The 20953-nt window shown below is 36.7% G+C and overlaps 1 protein-coding gene across 2 annotated transcripts in view; it reads right to left on the bottom strand.

The window, feature by feature from the left end:
- Positions 1-2762: 2762 nt before the first annotated feature.
- The window catches only part of ACSS1 (acyl-CoA synthetase short chain family member 1), a 42157-nt gene continuing 23966 nt past the window's right edge, over positions 2763-20953 (bottom strand). For both annotated transcript variants that reach the window (XM_026684652.2, XM_026684661.2), the window contains 10 exons: positions 19884-20036; positions 18726-18873; positions 14979-15116; positions 14487-14579; positions 11483-11595; positions 9587-9713; positions 8516-8643; positions 7131-7194; positions 6161-6279; positions 2763-3249 (listed from right to left, as the gene is read on the bottom strand). In XM_026684652.2, the coding sequence (XP_026540437.2) occupies positions 3076-3249; positions 6161-6279; positions 7131-7194; positions 8516-8643; positions 9587-9713; positions 11483-11595; positions 14487-14579; positions 14979-15116; positions 18726-18873; positions 19884-20036 (1257 nt within the window). In that variant the 3' untranslated portion in view covers positions 2763-3075. The remainder of the gene's footprint in view (positions 3250-6160; positions 6280-7130; positions 7195-8515; positions 8644-9586; positions 9714-11482; positions 11596-14486; positions 14580-14978; positions 15117-18725; positions 18874-19883; positions 20037-20953) is intronic.

Genomic DNA, 20953 nt, shown 5'->3' on the forward strand with positions numbered 1-20953 from the left:
ACACAGAAGCCACGCCCTCACCCCTTGCGTCCCAAGGCCGCCATGACACTCCACCCCCCTCGGCTGAACTTGCCCAATAACTGTGGCGCCAGACACCCGCCCCTGCCTTCAGAAACGCCCAACCACCATCTTGTCCCCGAGTGGCAGCTCCTCGCTGGCCTCCGAGGCTGTTCACGGGGTGCTGCGCAGGTCTGGGCCTGCTTCAGAGGCGGCCCCAACTTCTGCCTTATCCATCCCCCATGATAACCCTCCATAGAGCCATGCCCCATCGCTCTTTTGGCGATGACTCCCTGCTGCCTGTACATAAACCTCCCCGGTGTTTTCCTCTTAGATATACTTTATTGCCCCCTTCAGACACCTGCCTCCATCCTAACGGCTTAAGTTCAATGAATCAGCCTAAGCCCGCGCCCCGCTTCATTGCCCGCTTGGAGCGAGGAAGCGGGGTCAGTAGAACATCCACTTAGTTTCCACGCGAAAAGAACGTAGGAAATGCTTGTTTCGAAAGGCTGACTGCATTTGGAGAGAATCTTGTGGGGAGGGGAACTTGAAGGAGTGTTTCAGGAGGAACAGAGATTAGCGTGAATTTGAAAGAGAGCAACTATCTATAGGAAAGACAATACGTATTTTATTGGCGAGTTTGAAGTGAGATGGAATGTAAAGTAATAGGGTAATCTTGCTGTGATTTGTAAGATTTTGAACGGCATAGAAGGGAAGTTAGAACCCACCCCTCTCTTAGGAAAATGAAATATTTTAGGATATACTAAAAAGGCAGAATATTTCCCCTAAAAAGAGAAGTAGAAACTCAGACGCAGAAACTCACCTCAGAAGCAGAAGCTCACCCCCACCTTTGTTAATGGGTGGGCCCTTAATGTCTGGGCCACAGTATTTTACATAACAAAGCCCTCTACCCATCTCACCAAATGGCCTGGGAAGATTGCATCAGCCAGCACTCAGGTGAAACCATGTGATCCAGACAAAGCCTACAAAGTTAGCTAAGATCCCTGCCCCTGGGAGTCTGATAGTCAATGGGATACATTTTTTACACAGGAACAGGAAACACTAAGGTGGGACCCAACAGAGGGTATAAAACTAAGGGTCTCTCAGCATCTTGCCCCTTCTTTTCCTTCACCCAACATCTTGAAACTTGTGATTGTCCTTTTCACTTTGGAGCTCCAAGGCATGTGTTCCTGTCCACCATTAAATCATCTTTCCAAACAGCCTCCATGTTTCCAGTGTCTTTTCTTCCCCACTTGGAACTGAACCCAGAAGGATATTTCTTCCAACAAGGAAATAGCTAGGACATTGTATTGAAAAGACCATTGGAGACACATAAATTAAATGAGCCTAATAGATGTAACATTATTGCACTTCTAAACACTAAAGATGAAGCCGAAGCTACTAATACTGGGTAAGATGAAAAAATGTCAATTTCCATCATTTACAATGTAAAAAGTTGATTCTTATCAAGGATCAATCATTTGCCATAAGATCCAGTAAGAGACATATGCACATGTAATATTATCACTGCGTTTGTGCCTTTTGAGTCAGAGTTGGATTGCTCTTGCCTGCTTCCTAGGGCTAAAAGAGTCAATTGGGCCAACTGACTTCATGCCTAAAACGGGACTAGAGTTCAGTCTCCTAGTTTCTAGTCTAGCCTTTGGTAGTTTAATTCTTGTCTTATGACTTCAAAATAGAAACCAGCCTGTGTTATTTTTGCAAATATTGTTTTATTGCTAACCCTCTGTTACACTCTGTGAAATGGCTGGCTATATACATTATTTAAATAAATAAAATAAGCTTATTCTTAGTTTTGAAATGAACTGGACTGCTAATCCAAATGCTTTTTGTATATGGAATAGGAACATATCCCTTTGCCCTTCCCAACAATTAGAAAGTTCACTAGTGACGATAAGTTGTGGTCTAATTATCTGGTATCCTATCATTTAACCAACAATCATGGCAAACAATTGTTCTAATTTACTGGTTTGCAAATCAGAACAAATGTATTGTTGCAATGCTCACTCACCAGTATCAAAATAAACTGTCCAATCTCAGTTTTTCAGAAACCAATCCAATAGTAACTGAGTATCTTTCTTCTACTAGATCTTCCTTTTTCTTCAATTCCATCACATAATTCAATATGAAAGTAGGTAATAGAGTTGGTTTGGTATCTGAATTTGCAGCCCTAAGTCAGATGTTTTGTACTGAATTCAGAAGTTGTTTTGTCATTATTGGGTGTACATGCTCAGGCTCATTCATATCAGCAATATCTAGGTGTAGTGGTTAAGTGCTGCCCTAGAAAGTAGGAGACTGTGCACCCTGCCTTAGGCATGAAAAAACAGCTGGCTGACTTTGGGCCACTCACTCTCAGCCCAACTCACAAGGTTGTTTTTGTTTTTGTTGAGTAATATATGAAAAAAAGATAAAAAAATCTAAAAATATACACGTTTAATAAAGAATAATGTATGCCTGTTCAAAATTATATGTCAATGCAACATTATAACAATTCAATTTGTCCAACTCCAGTAAAACAGATAACCTCCCACGTTATTCATAAGTATAAGTATTGATACAGTTTTGAGTTTAATTTGGCTTTCAGTTATGTAAATTGAAATTTGTATAGTATAAAAAAAGTCATTGTGATTTTTAAAAGTATATATAATATATTATATATTATATAAAATATTATATAAAAATAACTTAAAAGTATGGAGAGTTTCAGTTTATCTGATGAAATTAGGAAAAGAGTATAGCAAGACTGATATTAAAAGACAGTTTTATATATTGGTGGCAAAAATATTAAGGCTAAATGCAAAGTTACTCCTTAAGTTTCTACACTCTGTTTAACAAAGGAAGAACATGTCTTAAACAGCAGTTTGAAAATTATTTTTCCGTGCTTTCAAAGAAAAAGTATAAACTCAAGAGGTAAACTGTTACAATACACATTCTTTTCAGGAAAAAATTTTTACATGAATAATTTTACATGAATAAGTATAGCTCTTTAATCAGGAATAAATCTAATAGTTTCTTTTGTTCCTTCAGCTTTTTAACATAACTCATCTTTACAATAGTCCGTCATAGAGTAGGATGCTTAAGTTTGTATTTCTTACACGTTTCAAGTATTTCCTCTATGACACTGGGATCATCAAGTGTGGTAATATCTCCCATATCACTATTATCAGTCACTATTCTCTGTAGCAATCGTCTCATGATTTTTCCCGATCGAGTTTTGGGAAGACGTTTCACTACCTGTTTGAGAAATAAAAAGTCATTATAAGTAGCATTACTATAAATAAAGATACTACTTACTATAAATAAATAACTACTTCCTTGAGTTTTTCTTCTGTGCATTTACTTATATGAATAAATGTGTCTACGCAGAATATTGTGGAACCTTTCAAAGTTATCAAGGTAAACAGCCCCTACCCCAATGGCTCATTCCTCTGTTCAGCCATCCTAAGATCTTCACATTAGCCTTGATAAAAAGGAATACTCATTAACAGACTTAGGTGAAGGCAGGATGGATGAGTGAATTTACAGATGACCAACTGAAGAATCTCTATTAAAAGTAAGTAAAGAAGGCTACCAAAGCTTCAAATAGGGCCGCCCACTAAACAAGTTACACTGTTTATTTTAGTTTTATTTTATTTTTTTATTTTTATTTATTTGATTTGTCAATCGCTTACAAGATAATAGGTATAAGTATATACATAGTTATGAATACATGAAATGGGTACATATAAGAAAAATAAAAGAAACAATAGGACAGGGACGGTAGGCACGTTGGTGCGCTTATGCACGCCCCCTACAGACCTCTTAGGAAAGGGGTGAGGTCAATAGTAGACAGTCTAAGGTTAAAGTTTTGGGGGTTTGGGGAAGAAACCACAGAGTCAGGTAGAGTATTCCAGACATTGACCACTCTGTTGCTGAAGTCATATTTCCTGCAATCAAGTTGGTGCGGTTAACCTTGAGTTTGTATCTATTGTGTGCTCTTGTGTTGTTATGGTTGAAGCTGAAGTATTCATTGACAGGTAAGTCATTGCAATGTATGATTTTATATACCATACTTAGATCAGACCGAAGATGGCGTAATTCAAGGTTTTCTACTTTTTTTTGTTACTGTCACAAATCTATAAAGCCAATCATAAAGTCCTAACACAAAATTAAGTTTATTGAAATAAAAGTATCTTGAAAAAGTATACAAACTATCAAATCAAGAGGCAAATAAGAGGGTGTTTTTGTAGCAGGGATTCTATTGAATCAGCATTACCATGGGCAGATTTCTTCCTAAATACCAGAAGTCTATAGCCTAGTTGAACACTGCTGGCGTTGAGATCAAGTTTTAAACACCAGTTATGGCTCTCTTGTTTTCTCATTTTTATTCTCAGACCTCAGCATTCTTAAGGACTAAGTAGAGAAAGCTGCTGGTCTCAGTCATAGTCTCCTGGGTCCAAGCTAGGGATATAGGCCATTGTTTTAGCATAGTTATTACAAAATGAATACTAGTTACTACTAGTTACCTTTTTCTGGTCTTTCTCTTGATAATCCTCCAAGTTAGTGAGGTACAATGCCCTAAGGCAGGGGTGTCAAACTCAAGGTCCACAGGCCAATTCCGGCCTATGGGGTGTTTAGAACTGGCCCGCAGGGCTGACCTGGAAATAGTGAAGGACCAGCCCGCGGTGCCTTTGCAGCCCTCCCGAGCTCTGTTTTTGCTGGCAGAGGGTTGCAGGAGGCCGTCACAGCCAAAAGCAGAGCTCGAGAACACGTTTTCGCTGGCAGAGTCCTCAGGCCACCACAGGCATCCCCGACACAAGTGACATTGAGCTGGCCACGCCCACCCTGGCCAAGTCTGACACAGCTGTCAATTAAATCAAGCTTGATACCCCTGCCCTAAGATAAGATGTTGGCTATGTGCAAGCATCTACAATACATCCTTCACAACAGAAATGATTCAGAGATGGGAAGAGATGAGAAGCTTCATGTAATTTAAGCAAAGAAAAGAAAAAACCCCACAAGAATTCTAGAAGTCAAACTGTTTTCCAAGCTAAGGAAAGGTCATTACTGTTACAGAATTGCAAAACAACTGAAGTGGACATCCATGGGGGGGGGGGGGGAAAGGTATCAAAAACATCACGATGGCAATTGCAACCTCATGATTAACACCACCATTTTCGCAGTCCCCATCCTCAACCTAGATCCCTGATAGTAAGGCATCTGTGCAATAGAAGCCATAATTTCTTCATAGTATCCTTATATGTGGTACACTTTTTAAAATTGTTTTATAGTTTAAGACACTGTCATGCTTCAAATACACTGGGAAAACATAGTTTTCCATTTCAAAAATGTTCAAAGGAAGGACATTTAAATGCTTTTCTCTGCAGTCTGGAATAAAGATCACATATTAACTAAAATCTGCACTGGAGTAGAGATTCTGCAGTAACTCTCTCAGCATAGCCCTCTCCCAAGCTATAAAATCAACTAGAACTACAGAATTCTATGCTATCCCTCAAGTCATCTCCCTCTCTCTTGTGTATAGTTGCTATTACTTTAATAATATACATAAAGGCACTTCATCAGTATTTCCATGCCTCATATTTAATATACCCAGAAGGGAGAGGAGGCTATCTATTACCCCTACTCAACATTGATAATAGCAGATTTTCATTACAAGAAAACCATGGCTTTCTAAAATTTAGGAAAAAAATTCTATCTGAACTGGAAATGTTTATATAAAACAATCATTGTTTTAATAGTAAATATTTTTATTACATTTATTTGCCAGCCATCTCCCTATCCAAAGTGATTTTGGTGGCTTACAATGGCATGAAAGCATAACTATAAGTACATTAAAACAATAAAATTAACCATTAAATAAACTATTAAATACCATGGAAGGTATGGGGGTGGGCTTTTGTTTCACTCAACCAACCCACCTCCAGGATAGCAGACCTCTACTGGGGCCCCAAGCAACTGGCCGAGTCAGGTTTTAAGACCCTTCTGGAAAACCAGAAGGGAGGAGGCAAATCTCACTTCCACAGCAGAAAAGGTTCTTCTCCTGGACCCCGCTAGCTGAAATTCCTTGGCCATATCCCATAAACAATGAGAGATTATTTTCCAATATATGTCCTTATAAAAACATATACAATAATTAAATACTTACCATAATATGTTCAGGAACAGCGTATTTTGCTATCTTGGTGGCAACTATTGTCTTCACCTCTTTGATAATCATATCTTTATCTGCCATGTCATCTTTTAAAACTATGAATGCTAATGCAACTGGAAAAAAGGAATACATTTATCATTTAATATTTTTACTCCATTTTTATTTCTTTATAAAATAATTTGTAAAGCCATTGGCTTTCATGCCTAAGGCAGGACTAGAATTCAGTCTCGTGGTTTCTAAGTCAACATGTTAACCATTACACCAAACTGGCTCTTCATTAGCTTTCTAAACTCACATTTACTATATATTGATACTGGTTAATGTCTTTTAATGTATATACTGTAGCTAGAGATAACTTTATCATTATACTGTACTAGAGGATAAATATTTTTCATATTGCACCAAGAATAGTCCTATAGATAGATATGATCTGAGAGCTTTTAGGTCCAACAACCTTTTCACAGTGTTTGAAAAGTAACGCTACTATGGGTTCAATGTTACTTCTTATTCAAAGGGAGTTGGAAGTCAGTGTCTTTTCTGTCTTTTCCCCTCCTTCTCTATTCTTTTCTCTTCCCTTTTCCCTCCCCTATTTTTTCCTATTTGCTTTTCTATTTTTGTATTTTATATTATAAAAAGGATTGACGTGGGGAAAAAATAAAGAAAAAAATAAAAAGAAAGTAATGCTACTATAGTACTACAATTATTTTGATCAGAGTAGCTGTTTCAAAATTTTAAACTTAAATTACATTCCTTTGCAATAGTTTCCATGCGTGTAAATACATTATAATACTGCTGTGTATATGCTTTGAAAAAAACTATTATTCAAGTATCAGTTTCCGCCAAACATCCCTGTTCATCTTCTCCAGTTCAATTGTATCAGTAAAAGTCCTGACATCAACAAAGCAATTATTAAATATACAGTTAAACGTTTTCCTACTTATTTGAAAACATTTTAGTCACTTACCTTCCCCTTTGATATCATGGGGATAGCTAATCACAGCTGTTTCTGGAATTTCAGGATGTTCATCCTTTTGAAAAAGATGATTTGGAAAGCAATAGTAAACTGATAAATACAGTAATGGTTATGCAAAAAATATTTAACATGCAAATATTAATGAAACCTGAAAACTTTCTTCTAGGTATTATGGATAAACTGACAGAAAAACAATTTGGGACATTTTTTTGTATGTAGTGACTGCTGCAAAGATTGTCAAATAAATATATGCTAAATCCTGAGATATGAAGAATGGCTCCTGAAATTGACCGCACTGGCAAAGATGGCAAAATTAACTCTGGTAATTAGAGACGATGGTTTGGACAAGTTTATAAAAGATTGGAGACCATTTGTGGAGTTTCTGTGTGTTAAATAAACAAGGGACTGTTAATACAGGGTTTTGGACATTAGTGTAACTTTTGGGTTACTAGTTAATAGCTTTTTTTTTTACAGTGAACAGAGACTGGGTCAATTTGATTGATAAACAACAGAATTTTACATTTGGGATATTTGTAAAGAGACTTGATTTAAAATAGTAATTTAGTAAGTATAAATGGGAAAATTTATAACCATTGTATATCCCTCGAGCAAGAGGGGAAATCTATTAGACTTGTTTCAGTTATATTAATCAACATTCAGTTAGGATGGATGGTGTATGTTTAGTGTATAACACTTACTATATGTATATTCATTTTTACCCAGTGTTGTTACTATTTTTCCTGTCTTGTTTGTAATTTTTGTTATTCTTTGTTCTTCTTTTGTATTTGTATTTTATCCTATCTTTTGAAATCAATTAAAATTTAAAAAATAGTAAACAAAACTAAGCATTGTTCCTGGCATAACATCAAAGTTTTTGAAAAGTGTCTGAACTGAGCCAAATTCATATACATGCATGGAATCATATATGCATGTAATACAAGCTCACAAATAAGGTGATAAATCTGTGATCATAGACCTATGATGTCACTATAAGTGACATTCATATATCAGAAACTCCTGTAGAAACATGTCCTGCCATTCAGTCTGCCATAGTTTTGGTAGATACAGGCCTCCCATACAATTTGTTTTGAAAACTAGGCTTTCATCTTCTTAATCTAAAGAAACCTGACTAAGTTGATGAACCGTTTCCACTGCCTATACTGTATTTGAGTTAATATCAGATGAAAGAACCCATCTGTGGTGACTAATGCATAATGGTTTAAATATGCAAAAGGTCAGTAAATGCTACAATCAAAGCTAAATTAACTATGGGAGCCAGCCATTCAAATCTTCTCATTGTTCTAAATATCTATGTTTCAATTAGTTTACAAGAATAAATTATTGGAGCCCACACTTTTATTTGACGCAATAATTACCATCGCATCTTCAATTTCTGCAGTTCCAAGTCTGTGTCCACTGATGTTTAGGACATCATCCATTCTCCCTGTTAGCTGATAATAACCTTCCTTAGTTCTATAAGCAGCATCTCCTGTGAAATAATATCCTGTGGCAATAACAGGTTTAGCATCAGTAAATGTGGATGTTCACTTTTTGTGAAGAGAAAAATACACTCGATATAGTTCGTTATCTCTGTGGGAAAGTAATGTATGTATGTTGCATATCACCACTCGTCGATATGCAATTATAACAGGAGAACATACCAAACTGCATTTATAATACACCTCTATTAATTTGTCAGAGTGTGAAACAAACATTTAATAAGATATGCATTATATGAAAATGTGTGTAATGAATCAGGGAATTCTGCAAGTAGAATTCAGGTGCTTTGCATACATTGATTCTGCTGAGTCTTTGAGTCTTTGCTCAGTGTTATCACTTTAAGATTCTTGAAAATAAAAGACAGTATTGTATGCCAGATTTTATTCTGCAGAATGCTGGCTTTCTGTTTTTCTTAAATTAAAGTATTTTTTAAATGTAAAATATAATTGAGGCAGAAATCTGTGGGCAATGATGGATCAGTCCATTGGGAACAATGTTGAGAACCCAGGATGTCTGTCAACTTCCATGGAGACTCATTGCCATTAGTCTTCGCTTAACAACAGTAACTGAGATTGGAATTTCCATCACTAAGCAGTGCAGTGCAAAAACATATCATGACCTCATGTGACTTAATAACACACCTGTGTTATTAATCTACTGCAACTATTTTAGAATTCAATTCATTTTATACTTTAGCATTCAGGCCCATATGAATGATAAAGTAAGAAAATTAGCAAAGATGTTTCAGAATGTTCATGTCAGTCAACATCTGTTATGCATGTAGAAGTGTGCATGAATACTTCTCTGGTGTACAGACTGCTGCTGCACTATTTTTAAATGATGCAAAGAAAATATAACATAACAATATAGCTATTGTCACTGAAACTGCACCATGTAAAGTGTCAACTTCAGTGCATTACTTCAACCAACATTGTCATCATTCTCACCTGGGTAAGCTTTGAAATAAGCTTCTACAAAACGCTGATGGTCTTCATAGATAGTCCGTGCTATACCAGGCCAGGGTTGTGCAATGCAGAGAGCACCCGAGGTATCATTGCCTTCTAAAACTTTTCCCTAGGAAATCAAGTAAAAAAAAAAAGTTCTCTCAATCCATCAATAAAAGATAATTTTCCCAGAAGTTGAATTTAATTTCATATTTATTCTTTCCATTAACACTTTGATCAAACACTTGATAAAGACAATGAACTCAATATGCCTGCAAGCACAGGTAGTCCTTGTTGAGTGACTGCATTGTTTTAGCAATTATTTGCAGTCACACCAGTGATAATAAAGTAACATGACCAATCCTTGCATTTATGATCTTTGCAGATCTGTAAAGCAAAGGAAAGGTGAAATAAGATAGAAGTAAGAAAGTTGAAGTAAGCACAGTCAAGGTTTCAATTAGAAACCATTTCACTTAACAACCGAGTTGCCAGTCCCGATTGTGGTCGCTAAACAAGGACTCTTCGTATGAATAAAAAATATTTTTGTGGTGGATAGAAGGGAAAGGATGGGCATTTAGCACTGACAAGCACAAAGCTTCCTTTCTGATGGACCTCTTTCCTTACCACTCACCTCTTAAAAAATTATTTTATATCATGCCATGTCATGGTGATTTCCACTAGCATCCCAGCTGTTCTGATATAAGGCTGGCTCGTGTTTGTGATTAATTATGCTAGCATTAAGAAGTAAAATGTTAACTATATAAATCAATAAAGAGCAAGTCTAACAATTAAGTAGGACCTAATAATGCTATGTTATCCATTATCCCTAACAGTTACATTACTCACAGGTTAACATTTACATTTTTAAATTTTAGGGAACATTTTGAGACAAATATACATTCTGATTGCACAGAAGTCAGTGATTTTTCTACCATGGCTTGATTTTAGAAAACCAGTTTAGTTTTAGTAGACAGCAGGACACATATTCCATAATGGTTCTCTTGAAATGTGTACCTACTGTATATACTGAGTATAAGCCTAGTTTTTCAGCCCATTTTTTGTGCTGAAAAAATCCCCCGGCTTATACTCGAGTCAGATTCCCTCTGAAAAAAATGGTGTGGAGTCGCGGCCTCCGGCGGTGCAGCGACTCCCAACAGCCTCAGCCGGGAAGGGAAAGGCAAAAGCGCTTTGCCTTCCTTCCCGAGGCGGGGGGACTGGGGCCGCGCCGGCGGTAGTGACTCCTGACTCAGGGGGCCTCCGAGGGAGGGGAAGAGAGTGACTCCTGCCTCCCGCTGTCATCATCATCTTCTTCTTTGGGTTAGTGAATCAATTAAACCTTTCATGATAGTGAGATCGCTTTCCCAAATTAATTATTTTTATTTTTGAAATTTACCAATAGCTGCATTTCCCACCCTCGGCTTATACTCGAGTCAATAAGTTTTCCCAGTTTTTTGTGTAAAATTAGGTGCCTCGCTTATATTCGGTCGACTTATACTCGAGTATATACGGTATTTATTTCTTGATGTTTTTATCCATATGGCAAAAATTCCAGCTTTTTCCTTTTCTGACTTTTTCCTGCCTCAGACTTTATTCAGAATAATGCAGGTCCTTCAAGCTAATCTCTAAAAGTTACCTATTGATTCTTATAAGACCCTCCTTACCAAAAGAAGGTATGATTAGATGGTCTAACTCTTCATAATTTTTTCAAAGCTGTTCTGGGCTTTAGCCTATACAACTATCAACAGTCTAATAATGACATTTTTGAATGTTATTATTTTTTTTAAAAAATATCCTTTAAAATGTTTAGCACTTAAGGAACAATTAAGATCATTCTCCTCTCCCCTTAATTTCAATTAAATGTATTTTCAAAATCCAGAATTTTTCAGTATTTTAGCTTACATTCTCATCCATTAGCACTGGGGTAATTCCATAGAAAGGCCGCATTGCTATAGCTGGAATGATCTCAGCTCCTTCTTCTGAAGGCCGAGGAGCAATGCAAATGCCACCCGTTTCTGGAATGATAAATGAAGAAGAAGCACCACTAAAAATGAAAGCAATCTCTGTTTTCTGGAATTAAATGAATGTAAGCAACATTTTTTGACTGAGGGAGCTTCATTTTCCATTAAAAAAAAAATACCCAGAACTCCTTATTTTACCCTCACAAAGCCCTAAGCTGATTATGTTCAACACAATTAGATGCACTCAGCAAGTAATTTCAGCAGCAAATGAAAGAAATGCAGGGAAATCATGGAATATATTTCCTTGTGTTGTTTTGATCTTCAAACTGTTTGCTTAAAAGCAGTTTATGAGACTATCCACTTATGAGATATAAGTAGTTCAAATTTATAGTTACATCCTAGATTAATATAGGTAATAAAGAATAAGTAGGAAATAAATGCAAACACAAAATTAGGATTAAGACTAAAAGTATAAAGCATTAAGACTTTAATTTTGTATAATAAAGCAACCCCACAGGCACAGAAATCCAACGTTCTATGCCTGTGGTCCTAACAGACCACAATTCAGAGGTCTATCATGAAGCTTTTCATACAGAAGGTCACCAGTCTTGATTTCTAAAATGTGATCAAGCTTTATAGGGATACTGGATTTGAGAATGCTATTGCACTAAGCCTGATCACACTTTTAAAATATATTTATACACAAGAATCTGCATAGTGAATTTCCTCCACCTCTCCCATAATCTCTCTTTCTCTTATCCACTCAAATGCTTTCAAATATATTTGCAAAGCCTGATCTGCTAATCTTTATGCATATCTGAGTTGATTATTTGTGGCATATCACTGCTTCCAAGAGCTACGTTTAAGAAAGATAAGCTGCAATAATTATGCTATTTTAAAACCAAATATAAGATCTATATAAGATCAACTGGCCTAACACTAGGGAATAAATCAATATACTTTGCAAATTCTCTGAAGAATTATTGTTATTGTTATTCATATCCCCAGAAAACAATAAATCTCACAAGTAGTTGCCTTTGTTTTTGTATCAAGTGATCCGCTTTTGAGAAAACATTATATTAACTGATTTAGTTAGGATAACCAACATTATGATGTTATATGGGGAACTTGAATTGAAGTCTTCCCAGAAAATAACATCATTATTTCTGGAAAAGCAGCCTTGTAATATTACAAGAAGTCCAAGTTGAACATCCACTTGTTCAGCAACCATTTGAAGTTACAATGACAGCGAACAAGAGGGATATCACTCATAGTTGCAACTGATGCAGTAGCATCCTTGTGGTCATGTGATCAGAATTCAAGTGCTCAGCAACCACATCACAATTACAGCTTTGCAGCAACTTACAGTCACATGATTACAACTTGCAACCTTCACTGCCAGCTTCCAACAAGCAAAGTCAAAGTTCAGGAAGCTGGCAGGAGATCACAAATTGTGATTACATAAGAAGCTGTGACCATATGAGCTTCACTTAACAATCATAACTTGGATTGTTGCAACTGCCATTTTAAGTTAGTGCGGTTATGTGACATCACATTTTATAATCATTTTATATCTTATTCATAATGGGCTAAACAACTGTACATATACAGGGAAGGGTTAATTGTAACAGCTAATACCATATTAATATGTGCAAGTTAGGTGGTCCCTTGGGGAATTCAAGGTTTTGGAAAATTCTATTAACTTTACTCTGTTAACCCTGTTACTATTCCTTCATTTTCTTTTATAGTATGTGACGCACAGACTGTTTTTCTCCTATTGTTTGAACTGTAAGTAAATGTTTACTTATATGAAGATGGTGTAATTTTTAAAGAAATTTTGTTGGCTCAAGGAGGGGAAAAGAGAAGGAAAGAAATGAAAATAAGCAGAGCTGAAACCAGTTAAAAGTAATAACCACAAAACTGTCCAATAATTTTGATTCTTTGGCATACCTTTTGCTGCATAGAATAATTTATACCATACAAACACACTAATCAAAAGCAGAAAAGAGACAGTCTGTGGCTCAATAAGGAATGGAGGGGAAAAGTCAAGAATGACATAAAGCAAAAAAGGGGAAGTTGGGAGAAAGAAAAGGAAATTACTTCTGAATAGTAAGGCTTAAAGAAATACAGTAGTAGCTCTTGAGGTGAGATTTTAAGGAGAAAAAGCAAATTATATATAAATATACTCAGAAAGGATGTTCAAATACAGAAATCATCAGAAAAAAATGAACATAGGATTTTTCAGAAACTAAATCTTATTACAGATAGTACAGTTACTGGAAACAAGATCAGATAGGGCAATGTTTCCTGGCCTATTTTTATGTTACAGCTAAATTTAGCATCATATTTTAACTATTTTGAGTTACACATTGCATTTCTTTTTGCAGTGTTATAAACTTATCTAGAACCCAAGGCTGAGAAATTCCTATTTGTAAAGTTTTTGTGTTTTTAAAAAAACATATTTTATATAATTCCTTTACTGAAGATCTCAAACCAAAATGAAATAAATGCACAGTACATATACATTTGCATGAGTATAACTGAATGCAATTCAGAACTTGTTAAGAAGATACACATGTAATTATTTTATTTTAGAAAAAATGCCACAAATTATCAATGTGCAAAATCTTTAGCAACCTTACTGTCTGAAAACAGGTTATACTGTTACTTTTCTTTATTTATCAAACAAAAATTACAAATTCAAACAAAATGAAAAAACTAACATGCAGGGACGATAGATACATTAGTGCGCTTTCAAACACACACCCTTAGGAACCTCTTAAATATGGGATAAAGTCCACAGAAGTTAAGTTAGAATTAAAACTGTGAAAGTTAGTAACTGAAACAGCTGAATCAGGTAAGACACTGCAGATTTTGACAACTGTTACAAAAATATTTTTTATAATCAAGTTTAAAGTGATTTTCCGTTTGCTACATAGATTTACCTGTTTGCCACCATGTATCCACAAGGGTACACTTTTTCTCTCCTACCACACTGTAGTACCAGTGCCAAGCTTCATGATTTATTGGTTCCCCCACTGCAATTCAAAACAGCAAAATAAATAATTATGATATGTACAGTATTAAAGATATTTTATAACTGGTAATAAAGCAACTTAACTTGAAGACTGATTAAAAACTGGGCATGACCTATCTTGTAAGAAAAAAACTCATAAGATCAAACTCATAGCTTACTGATTGTGAGACGAGAGCTCCATCTCTAGGACACCACACTGGATATGAAGGCTGACTAGCTGACACTATTCAACTCTATTATTTTCATTAAAAATATAACATAAAGAAATAACACAGTGACCTCAATGGTCTTTCCAAGAATTACTGAAAAGAAAAAGAAAAAAGCTCAGTTCTCCTTCCATAGAAAACTAGCAAACTCTTTGATTTTAAATAGACATAAAATTTAGCTTGTCCATTCTCACCTGATCCAAGAGTAGTAAGAGAAGATCTATCATATTTCTTCACATATTCCTCACCATACTTCAGCAACAAACGTAATGCAGTTGGAGCACAGTAAAATTGGTTAATTTTTAATCTCTCCACCGTTTCCCAATAGCGACCTTAAAATGACCATATATTTTAAGAAGTAAGTTCCCAAAGTCTTATAAGCTCAGGATATTTCATATTAAATGAGAATGAATATCTTGGACACATACACATTTTGAAATACATAACTGCTCCTTATTTTAAACCTTCAGAGTCAAATAGTGAAGAAAAATAAAACTATCACAATTAAATACAGTTGAAAAAATACTGTGTATGTATGTGTGTTTCACATTATTTTTTGAAGTATCAGGAGGTGGCAGCATGTGGCTGATTTTTTTTCTGGGCTCAGAAACTAAAGAAGCTTAAACTTAAAATACTTGGGTGGCAGATCCTGAGAGAAGGAGGTTGAAGAGACATCCTAGAAGAAAACAGTGGGAAGAAATGCGAAAGCTTAATTTTTATTCATCAAAATAGCTTTAAAAAGCTATTGAATAAAAAACTCATTCAAACTAAGCTCAGATCTCAAAGTCAGAGTGAATTTTAATTTGTGAATTCCCCCAAAAAATCTAATTAAAATTCAAATTGAACTTTGGCTGTAAGTATTTTTATAATTTGTTTATCTTAGTGGTTTAACGTGTATTTTTTGAGTTGCTAAAGCAAATCAATGTATCTTAAAACATTCTGTATAATTCCGACTTTGGGCCTGAATAATTCATCTACTAATTTATACAAGGATGACACAGCTCTTTAATCAGACCCATATAAGAACTTTTCGCACTTTATTTATATTTTTAAAAAGTGTAGCAATAAGGTGTTTAGTTGGTTATATACAATCCAACTCTTAAGACTAAAATGTATTCTTTGGGCCTTGCATGTTATCTTTCCATTACAGCTTCAATTGAAAACATTTTGTGCTGTTTTCTACTTGCTGCATTATCCATAACAATTTGCTGTATCCTGGCCCTATCTTTGACCATCCATACTTTCCATCTTTAGTCATGAAAAATAACTGGTCCACTGCTGCATAGTGAAAGGAAAGTTTGGGAAGCCAAAAATGGTACCGCCATCTAACGCAGTTGAAAACATCAGAGAAGGCAAAAACAAAAGAAAAGAAAACAAAAAGTACTCAGAGTAGTAGCAAAACCCTCTTCACATTACTAAATAAAGATGGCCAAAAGCAGCCCATATCCACGACATCAAAAATCCCTTTGTGCTGAGAAAAAGGCTGGGGGGAGAAAACCCACAAGGGACTTTTTTGTGCACTGCAGATCTGGAGCTGTTTATCCTTTTGTGTGTGTGTGTGTGTGCAGAGGAAAGTGATTTATTTTGGCATCACAGCTCTGAGGCTCCTTTTGTTTTGTTTTTTGTTTTTTTTTCTTCTGCAGCAGAAGCACAGCGTAGCCAGCAGCCAGGCCAGGCAGCAGCAACAGCAACAGCAAGAAGATGGCAAAGGTTAGCAGCTAGGACAGCAGAAGGCAGGGAGCCGAAAGGGCATAGATTTGGGGGAGGGGAGGGGAGACAGGTAGGTGCAGCAGTTGAAGCATCCCTGCTTCACCTCTGCCAGGTAACCACGGGGACGTAACTTTAGGCATCTGTTGGAAATCTTTTCTTTTAGCACTGCTGAACACTTAGAACAGTCACTGAAAGAATGGTTGTAAGTCGAGGATGACCTGTATTATTTGACACAGCAAAGTCTTCTATTAGCAAATTAGGGAGGGATGCAGTTTTTTGTAATTCCCCAGCCAGCCAGCAGTCTCTTTCCCTTGACCTGCCTAAGAGATTTAAGGAACTCTAATGTAGAGGGTAGAGGGAATGGCTTTGAAATGAGGAACAGCTACTACCGAACCAACAGTCAGATAAAATAACCTAAACCTGGTCAAGAAAGTAATCAATACATACATATGCAGTTTTGTTCCCAATAATCTAAGGTTGCAGGCAGGATTTTTTTTTTACACTTTTAAATCCCACTTTTATTATTTTTATAATATAAATAACTCAAGATACCTAATACACCTTCCTGTTATTTTCTCCACAACAACTTTGTGAGTTGGATGAGAAAGAGTGACTGTCCCAAAATCACCCAACTGGCTTTCATGCCTAAAGTGAGACTAGAGTTCATAGTGTCCTGGATTTTAGTCTGATGTGTTAACCACTAGACTAGTGGTTCCCAAAGTGGGCGGTACCGCCCCCTGGGGGGGTGGGATGCCTTAGGGGGGCACTAAGAGGCAAGGGGGCTGGCAGGGGGGCGCTAAGAGGTGGCAGGGGAGCGTTCGAGGCGCTGGCCCTGCAGGTTCACCCATTGACTAGCACTGCTCCAGAGCCGGCACCTCCAATGCGGAAGTGGTGGCATGTTACGTAGTTAATCCTTTTGCCTGCCTGTCTGTCTGTCTGTCTGTCTCTCTCTCTCATCCATCCATCCATCCATCCATCCATGTTCGAAGCGCCAGCCCCACAGGCACATCGGGAAAGAGCAAAGCCAGTCTGAGAGGGAGGGAGGGAAGGAGGGAGGGAGAGAAAGAGGGAGACCTGATGCATCAGATTGAATGAGGCCTAGTTTAGACTGAAGCCCTTTTCCACACTGAAACATCTTTGCCAGCACATTGAAACTTCTTTGGCTTCTATTAAAGGTTTTGTGGACAAAACATGGTCAAGACTATCAGGAAGCTCTCACATTTTGTTGAGGCTTTAAACAGGATCCATTGGACCAGATCTCCACCCTAAAAATTACTTTTCCCCAATGTATTACAGTGCCAATTCTGTAGAAGGCAAAACCAAAATGTACTGGTAAATTACAAGGAGAACACACACAAACACACACATTCCCTTCTAACCCTGCTGGAGCAGGTGATTGGACTAGAATAGATATCTCATTAGCTTTCTCCTCCCTCCCTCCCTTCCTCCTTCTTTATTTCTTTTTCTTTCTGTCCCTTCCTTCCATCCCCCCCTCTTTCTTTGTCCCTTTTTCTTTCTTTCCCTTTTCTCTTTATTTTCTTCCTCTCTTTCTTTTCTCTCTCTCTTTCCCTCTCTCAGGCTCATCCCTTTGGATCAGGGGCCACCAAACTTTTGGACCTCAGGGACCACCAAACTCATAATTTTAAATTCCGGAGACCACAAATATGAATTTTGACTGACGGTGGCTTTCTGGCATTGGTGGGAGAGAGAGAGAGAGAGATCTGATCCAACCTCTCTCTCTCCCTCTCTCTCACACCCACAGGCAGGGGTGGGATGTAGACCTCTGATCTAAAGCTGTCAAAACTCCAAAAACTGGTCAAGTAGCTCTGGGGAGGCCAGTCATAAATTAGAACACTTGCTAAACAACCAGTCATTAAGTGAGGACCACTTGTATTTGGTTTGCCAGTCACCTGGCCATGCCCACCCAGTCACATGCCCAGCAAGTCATGCCCACCCAGTCATGTGACCAGCAAACCACACCCTCAAATTAGGCCACACCCACAGAAATTTGAATCCCACCCCTGGGTAGGGGGCACCGAGGATGAGTTTGTAGCACCAAGGGGGCAGTGGACTGAAAAAGTTTGGGAACCACTGCACTAGACCAAACTGGCCCTATATAGAGAAGCAAGTGGTTAACCTTTAGCATCACAATAAAGAAATGATTGTATCATAACTAATTGCCCTTCCTTATGTCTACTGCTGTTTTTATATATTATATTTAAATTTTCTACCTGGATCTGGATAAACAGGAGTACTTTCGAACAAAACTGTGGTGCTTCCGTTGCAAAGTGGTCCATAGACAACATAGCTGTGTCCTGTGATCCAACCAATATCTGCTACACAACCAAAAATGTCATCTTGTTTGAAGTCAAAAACATGCTATAAAGACAATATAGTTGGTTAGAATCAGTGTATACTAATGAAAAATTATTACAATAAATAAATACTTGTCAGTAGTTAATCCTCACGATCATCCTTGTGTGAAGAAATACGTCAATCACAAATTCATGCAAATAACATTTTAAGGGGCTTTCAATTATGGTTTCAGAATTTAAACCTTGTATGAGAAAATTTACTCCAGCATTAATTACAGAATAAACAGAGATTTTGCTACCTGCCATTTCATAAGATGAGAACAATTTCAAGTAACAGTCTTCCCACAATTTATGTATCATTCTTTCTTTCTTTGAATAGTAAAGTATATATTTTAAAAAAAATCTATTATGAGACATACTGAGGGTATAATTAACCAACCTTGTTAACTGGTACATTTGCCTTGAAATAGGCCAAATAGCCCTATTTTTTAAAACATAGCATTCCAAAATTAAAACTCTGCTTGAGTAGACTGTTTTGGATCAGATCTGCATATATATAATTTTTAGGGCTCTGCAGCAATCCAAATTCAAAGGAGGAAAAGTGACTTAGACCATGTGATTAAAGAAAATATATCATTTCCAGAAATGCAGCTTTTTAAAGAAATTGCCCATAGATCTTTGTGAACACCTTTGTATATTCTGCATCAGAGTTGTGGTGGCGCAGTGATTAGAATGCAGTACTGCAAGCTACTTCTGCTGACTGCCGGTTGCCTGCAATTTGGCAGTTCAAATCTTACTCAAAGTTGACTCAGCCTTCTATCCTTCCAAGGTCGGTAAAATGAGGTCCCAGATTGTTGGGGCCATATTCTGATTCTGTAAACTGCTTAAAGACGACTGTAAAGCACTGTGGAGTGATATACTGCATAAGTCATAATACAGTAGTTGAAAAATAATTTTTTCCCCTCACATCATGTTGAAAATGTCCAGCTATACCGAAATTCATTGTCAACATGATTTTCACACTATTAACAGTACTAAAGTAAAACAATAAAACTCTAAGGATTCTACCGATACCTTATGTGTTACCGCAGCATAAAGCAGATAGCCAGCCTGGGTATGAACAATTCCTTTGGGTTTTCCTGTGCTTCCTGAAGTGTAAAGCATAAAAAGCATATCCTCACTCTCCATAATTTCAGAGGGACAAACCAATGATTCCTTAGCCATCTCCTAAAAAAAGCATGTTTAAATTAACAAAAGTGGAGCAACAGTATATTAAATATTCTGAAATACATAACAGAGGTATGTTTTTCTTTCTTCATTTTTTTTCACATTTCACAAAGAAATAACAAGTGTGCAATGCAGTTTTGGCATTTAAAGCACCAAAGGCTATTATTATTATTATTATTTGAAAACACAAGTTTAAAATTCAGGTTCCATGCCTTGAATGGTATAAATTAGATGTTTAGGAATACTGAATTCAATGCTTCTCCTGGAATCATGGCTATGAATGGCTTTTATAGATATCATCCATGTCCTCTTCCATTTCTGATGGAAGTACACACAAAAAGACATATTTTCAATTTTGCTGACAATATCTAATTATAATTTCAGGCAACAAATACCATTTTGCTGCAGAATGCTTTCAACTGCGTTCTCTGCTTTTTTATAGTATTTTAAATTTCTGGTTATTATTTCTTCATGGAGAATTTTTGGAAAATAAACTTGCAACTGTTGTTGGTGGAAGATTTCTATCTGCATTCCTGTGAATAGGAATTTAATCTATATTTACTTTCCTAAAGTTGTATTATTTATGACTAAAACAAAAATAAGATTTAGTTAATGAAAACACACAACAGAGGTAAGCAAAACCCTGTACATAGCTAGCTACACTCCATCAGGAGAAAGTCAAAATAATTGACCTCTTTTGTGTGATGCTGTCTGGGAAGAAAAACAGAAGGAAGTGACTTCAGGTTAGCAATCACTTGAACAAAACCAGGTAGAGCAGTAGACAAGGAAGGAACCTTAATTCTCTGTCTGTAGAAAGCCATAGACCTTGGAAAAATATGTAGAAATGATTACAAAAGCCAAAGCATACCTTAAGTCATTAGAAAGCTCAGATCAGCTCCGCTCAAATTTACTAGGTT

Source organism: Notechis scutatus, chromosome 1 (genome assembly GCF_049901735.1).
Source record: "Notechis scutatus isolate UNSWTSFEM ecotype Mainland chromosome 1, rNotScu1.2, whole genome shotgun sequence".
Lineage (NCBI taxonomy): Eukaryota > Metazoa > Chordata > Lepidosauria > Squamata > Elapidae > Notechis > Notechis scutatus.